This window comes from Nicotiana sylvestris, chromosome 4, assembly GCF_000393655.2.
Source record: "Nicotiana sylvestris chromosome 4, ASM39365v2, whole genome shotgun sequence".
Lineage (NCBI taxonomy): Eukaryota > Viridiplantae > Streptophyta > Magnoliopsida > Solanales > Solanaceae > Nicotiana > Nicotiana sylvestris.
The window spans coordinates 179,980,963-179,987,705 of record NC_091060.1 but is presented as its reverse complement, the minus strand read 5'-3'; the positions used below and the strand labels follow the sequence as shown (position 1 = coordinate 179,987,705).

The following is a 6,743-nucleotide window of genomic DNA, read 5'->3' as shown; positions in this document are numbered from 1 at the left end:
GGCGTTCGGCCCCACATATAGCATCTCAGCGGTGCTTGTGCCTTCTCCTGGTTGAACCATGTGAGCCTCGTAGAGCATTTCTCTTATTGCCCCACATATCTCCTCGATTTCCTCAGCTGTGAAGACCTCATCATCTTCTTCCTCGGTGTACCTTGGCCTGATGAAAGTTTCATATAAATCCGGCAATGGCTGAGGTAATTTCCAACCCTTATTTTTCCTCTTCTTTGCCCACTCTTCATCCTCTGGAGTGGGTTGGAAACCTAATCCAAAGAGTTTCTTGGTGGTCGGCAAGGTGATGGGTTCCGTTATTCCTTGCAGGGTTCGTCCAAGCCCTTTCTATGGCCTGAACCCATGTCGGATCATCTCTTTGGCCACCATGATCGAGGCGTTGGACAAGAAAGGTTGGGGGCAAGGTCTTCCCTCTTCATGCTGCTCTGCCAACACAACTTCGAAAGCCTGATAGACCGTGTGCTCGCTCCCTTTCCTTGGTTCAAGATATGGGATGGATGGGTCCCGATAAATAGACTGCTCGTCTTCTCCATGGACCACAATCTCTCAGTCTTCATACTCAAACTTCACCATCTGGTGAAGAGTGGAAGGTACCGCTCCTGCCGCATGAATCCAAGGTCTGCCGAGGAGAAAATTGTAGGACGTATCCATGTCAAGCACCTGGAAAGTTATCTCAAACTCCACTGGTCCTATGGTCAAAACCAAATCTATTTCCCCAAGGGTGTCTCTTTTGATGCCGTCGAAAGCCCTTACGCTGACATTATTGGAGTGGATTCTTCCAGTCCCAATTTTCATTCTCTGTAGCGTGGAAAGCGGACAAATGTCAACACCCGAACCTCCATCCAACATTACCCGCTTGACGTAGTAGTCTTCGCATTTAACTGTTAGATGCAAGGCCTTGTTGTGTGCCGCTCCCTCTGGGGTAAATCGTTCTTGCTGAAAGAGACCTAGTTAACGGCGAAGAACCTTTCTGTCATTCGTTCCAGTTGTTTGACTGAGGTTTCAACTGGAACGTATGCTTCGTTCAGGGTCTTGAGTAAGATCTTTTGATGCTCAGCCGACCTCATCAGCAGTGATAGCATGGACACTTGCTCGGGGAACTTGCGCAGTTGATCTACCACTTCGTAGTCCAGCATTTTCATCTGTTGGAAGAAAACTTCCGCTTCTTCAACCCTTACAGGCTTCTTTGGTGGGAAGCGTCTCCGTGTGGCGTTGTTTAGCTCTCGAGTGTTCGAATACCTTCCAATGAAAATATTTTCTGGAAGTTCTCCCGTGACTTCTCTACCTTTGTATGTAACCAACGTTCTTTGATAATTCCACGGCACTGTGGACGGGTTGGTCATCGGCTTCTGTGGCACGCGTCCGATACCCACTGGCTAGTTCAGCCGAGGTGGTTGAATCGTCCCCCGGACCACATAGGCCCCTTTTGGTACATACATTGGCCTTGCCCTTTTGACTTCGAAGCTCTGCGGCTTCTCTGCTTGACCCCGTGGGACGTAAAGAACTTCATTCCTTACGGGCACCACTGTCACTGTCACCTTCTTTTCAGGCTCGCTTTTCACAGTACTGACCTCCTTTTCCCCTTTTTCTAACTTCGGGGTTGTTCCAGGCCTTTTCCCTACGTCGGCGATGGCGATTATGGCTTTCAAAGCAGGATCAAATTCTTTGTCCTTGCAGATCATTCCAATTAGCGGCCCGTTGTTGTGAGCAGGCAACGGATTGTTAGTCACATTTGGGACCTCCTCGTCCCTTAGCACTATTTTCCCCTGTTCTATTAAATTCTCGACCATTCTTCTCAAAGCCCAGCAGTCATTTGTATCGTGCCCTTCCCTCCTGAATGATAGGCGCATCTGACACCGGCTTTGTAAGAAGGTGACGTCGGATTGTGCCTTGTCTGAGGGACTGGCTGCAGGAAACCCAACTGGACTAGATTCGGGAACAAAGTAGAGTATGGTTCACCGATGGGCGTGAAAGTCCGCCTTCTAGGTGGCTCCTGAGGGCGGAAGTTATTTTGCGGAGGCTGTGGGTTATAGTGGTTGCGGTAGGGAGGCTGATTTCTGGGAGGTGGAGCTTGGCCTCAGTTGGCTTGGTGCGGCGGATGGACATAAGGCTGGGTGTTCATGACCATGTAGGGTTGAGGAGCATATGCCACATTTTGGTGGGGGTAGTAGTGTTGTGGGGTCCTTTCTGGAAAACGGGGCCTGGGATTACGATATTCCCTTGCTTCTGCTGCTGCCATGGCCGTTTCTTCCTTTTTCTTCCCTCTTGCCATTCCTCCGGACCCGCTTTGGACGGCTTGGAAGGTTGCCCTTATGGCTGCCTGACTCAAAATTCTACCCGTTTTTAGACCGTTCTCCACCATCTCTCCAATCTTAATCGCTTCTGCGAAAGGCTTTCCTATGGCTGACATCATGTTTTGGAAATTGTCAGACTCTTGAGCCTGGAGAAAAGTTGTGACCATTTCCATCTCATCCATGGGAGGCTTCACCCTCGACGCCTGCTCGCGCCACTTAATAGCATATTCTCTGAAGCTTTCTGAAGGTTTCTTCTTCAAGTTCGACAGAGAATTTTGGTCTGGTACAATGTCGATGTTATACTGGAATTGCCTCACAAAATATCTGGCGAGATCATCCCATATATGCCATCGGGACATTTCCTGGTCCATATACCATTCTGAGGCTATCCCTACCAGACTATCCCCATTAATTTTGGTTAGATTACCTGAATCTATTACTAGTTTTGGCATTAAATCTGTGAATTTAGTTGGAAGAGTTTGAAAATCCTCTCGGATAGATTTGAGGGTCGAAATATTATCGAAATTTAGTAATTTTGGTATGGTTAGACTCGTGGTTGGATAGGAGTTCATATTCCGTAATTTTTGTCGGGTTCCGAGACGTGGGCCCCATGGGCGAATTTTTAGTGCAATTTCAAATTTTTAATGGAAAATGTAGAATTCCATGTGGAATTAATTCTTACAATTTTTATTGACTAAATCGAATTATTGTGGCTAGATTCGAGGCATTTGGAGGTCGATTTGAGAGGAAAAGGCATTGCGGAGTAGAATTTTGCTCGATTTGAGAGGAAAAGGCATTGCGGAGTAGGATTTTGCTCGAATTGAGGTAAGTAACGGTTATAAATCTGGTCTTGAGAGTATAATACCCCGGACATTGTGTCGTATGACTATTTTGGAGGTGACACACATGCTAGATGATGGGCGTTTGGGTGCGCACCGTGGGGATTGTGACTTGGTCTATCCCGCGAGACTGTGGAATTAATTGGCCTACTGTTTAATACATGTTTCCTCTGTTTTCATAGAAATTGACTGTACTTCATGTTAGAAATCATGTTTAGGCCTTATGTGATCATTGTTGAGACCTGCGAGGTCATGTACTTGCTGAATTAGCTGCTAAATTATTATTTTGTACTCAGTCATAGCTTTTCTTGCTTATTGTCACACCTCCTTTTTTGCGCGCCCCGCCCGAAAGGGTAAGATGCGCGAGGGAGTTTTTCCAATTTAAGTGACAATATTCGAAATGGGATTATTTATTTAATTCAGAGTCGCCACTTGGGAAAGGTTTGGCTTTTGGTGTCCCAAGTCACCGGTTTATCTTGAATCCCAAATCGAGGAAAATATTCGACTTTTCCAAATGAAGTCTGCGAACCAGAAATTCTAAGTAAGGAATTCTGTTGACCCGAGGGAAGGTGTTAGGCACCCTCGAATCCCGTGGTTCTAGCACGGTCGCTTAAATTGTTATAATGGCTAAATATCTGATTTAAATACATGTTGTGACTTATGTGCTTTTATTAAGTTTAAACCGCTTTTATTATTATCATTTATTTTTATAGAATTGCAACGTCGTGAAAATGCATCTCGAACCACGTCACAATCAATGCACCCGTAGTTGTTAACACATTTCGACTCCGTTGAGATTTGAATTTGGGTCACATAAATGCGCACCCGAATTTAAGAATGTAATTTAATTAATTCGCGCCTAAAGAGTCTAACGCGTTATTATCTTTGGGGAAGACAGTGAAATTCACTAAAACGGTCCCTCCCAAATTCTAAGTATTTATTATGATCAATCATTGAAGGCCCCGCAATTTGCATTTTTTGTTCGGCGAGGCTCATCTCATTATTTCAGAAGGGGTATCCTAAAGCGACTACATTTCTACTGTATTTGTATCTAAAAATAGAGAGAGAAAAAAGATACATGTTAATTCAATTGTATGCTTTGGCCAAATTCGGATTCTTGTTAATCGTCTGATCAATTGTTTAACAAAGAATGAAGAATGCTATACTTCATAGAACATGTTCTTAATTTGATAAAAGAAAATTAACATATAAGATTGATGGAACGCTATACTTACTCCAAACAACCTTAAGTTAGATTTAACTAAACTTATTTAAACTAGATTAAAGTAGTTAACTACCAGAATGTTACTAATGAGATTCGAACATGATCCTACATACTGCCTGACGAAGTTGAAACTCGAGAATGTAAAACTGTATTGTATTTGGCGAGGTTTGAAAGCCATCCACCCTACATATTCAAAGCATGCTGGAGAACGAGTTTGAATTAACAATTATACTAAATGGTTGCATATTCTATGATTTATAGTTACATCCTGTATACCACTTAAATGAATCACATATCGTGATTTTAGATCAGCATAAGCTTCAATTAAGTACAAACTTACTAAAGTATTCTCTATTGAACTACAAACTAAAATTTACACAATTTAACAACATTTATAAAAAAACTGTAAGTAAAACAACAGAATGATCATAATTCCTTCAGATCTTTCAATTCATGCTTTTCATCGTTACATCAGTTACACCAATGTGGGACTCGAAATGTGTACCTGGGATGCTGAAAATGCCAAGGAGAAGAGGAAGAAGATAGGGAAAATCAGCAGCAGCAGCAACAAGATAGCAGCAACAACAAAACAAACAGCAGCAATGACAAACAAATAACGGCAGAACAAGTTCCAGTGCAGAATGCAGTTATGGCCGATGGAAAAAAAAAGTAGCAAATGACAGCAATAACCAGTAGCGTAGGATCAGAACTCAGACAGGCCAAATCCAGGAATAAACTAATGCAACACACAACCAGTAACCACAGTTAGGACTTGGAAGAATCAGTGTTGATTATACAGGTTGAGACAAGTGAAATCAAAACAACAATAGGAAGAACAGTTTCTGATTTTATCTGTATGTTTTCTATCTCTTGCTCTCTATCTCTCTCCTGTATATATCCTCTCTCAGTGTATATCTGTATATGCCTGTCTTTGTGGTATCTCTCTGTGTATGTGTCTGTATCTCTTTCCCCCCCCCTATTTCTCTATGCCTTCCTCTCTTTTATAGCATAATATCAGGCCCTTTACAGTCTGTAAAACCTATTCAGATCCCCTCCCATGTGGCCTGCTGCCTTTCCAGTTTCCACTCAAACTATTTTAAAGTAAAACCCTTCCCATGATATTCCCCTGCCAACCCTTTATCATCTTATTTAAATTAAAACCAGGGTATGGGCAGCCTGAAGATGGCCTGACAGCCCATGTTGTCCCATTTGCTCTAATTATTAAAGCCCTATAGTGCACATGCTATCAATTCAGAACTCAAGCTGAACTGAAACCACAAACTAAACTATAAATGTTTCTGATTCAAATCCACAAACAGCTACACTTAGTTCCCAGTTGGATTCAGACAGAACTTCACACAAAAACCATAATATGAATCAGATTATTATCATTCAAACCTAAACTAATCGGCGACGTATATCGACTCGACTGTACTAATTGTGACACAGGACAAGCAATCGATCAAACAAACATAAATAGGGCCTAGGCTGTTCTTGACAATTTTTGCACGATACAGGGGAAAAACAACACGCAATATTGGTTTGATGATATCAATTGAATCACAATATGTATACTACTACACAGATTCAACACAAACAGAATAAACAAACGACTAAATAAAAGGTCTTGATAGATATGGGGCACAAGCTGACCACAGAAATCCCAACATAAATAAACAAACTAAATAAACAGGCTGATAGACTAATCTAAAACTAAAATAGACAACAAATGAACAAACCTGAAAAGCTTAAACATAGATGACCCAAGCTCGAGCTTGATTCAACCATTTGAGGCCGGACAAATCCTAACCGAGGTGTTCTCGAACGAGAATACTTCGATTAGGATCTACTAGACCCCAAACTTTCGTTTTAATCCAACAGACTCCACAAATTCTTGTGTTCTAGGGTTCGATTTTTTCAGATTTGGGTTTTCGGGATTTGTGGGTAGATTCGGACCAAACCAAGCTTGGTTTGGTCACGAGGGAGGTCAAGGGATTGTCTAGTGTGAATCCGGGGGGGGGGGGGGGTTGGTGTAAGTCGAGGTCCGGCTCGAATCTTCAAATGAAGATTCGAGAAGGTGGGAGGGGATTCGAGACAAAGGGACAACAGATCTATGTTTAGGGTGGTGAGGCGGTCCTATGGTGTTAAGGTGGTGGTCACCGACGTCCATGCCGCCGGGTTTTTGGTGAGGGGAAAGGGGGGCGGCTCTAGGGTTCCGTGGTGGCTTGGGTTAGGTGAGGGGGATGAGGACGTAGGAGGGGTGTTTGGATAGGGGGCGGGGTACGAGAGGAAAGCTTATATATGGGGTGGATGGCTTGATCTCGGCCGTTAGATCAATCGAGATCAACGGCCTGGATCTGAAGGTTTAAACGAACG

The 6,743-nt window shown here is 43.2% G+C and overlaps 1 protein-coding gene across 1 annotated transcript; it reads right to left on the bottom strand.

Annotated features, from left to right (window-relative positions):
* Window positions 1–555: 555 nt before the first annotated feature.
* LOC138890606 (uncharacterized) lies at window positions 556–1,691 on the bottom strand. Its single transcript, XM_070174006.1, has 2 exons — window positions 1,527–1,691; window positions 556–807 (listed from the first exon to the last, which is right to left on the bottom strand). The coding sequence occupies exons 1-2, from the start codon at window positions 1,689–1,691 to the stop codon at window positions 556–558; spliced, it is 417 nt and encodes a 138-aa protein (XP_070030107.1).
* Window positions 1,692–6,743: the final 5,052 nt, after the last annotated feature.

What these genes read in the sequence shown, in the direction of transcription:
- LOC138890606 (XM_070174006.1), bottom strand. Translation starts at nt 1,691, where the DNA reads ATGATCTGCAAGGACAAAGAATTTGATCCTGCTTTGAAAGCCATAATC. An exon ending in TGACAGTGACAGTGGTGCCC is followed by an intron (nt 808 to 1,526) that starts GTAAGGAATGAA and finishes TCCACGCTACAG; the next exon opens with AGAATGAAAATTGGGACTGG.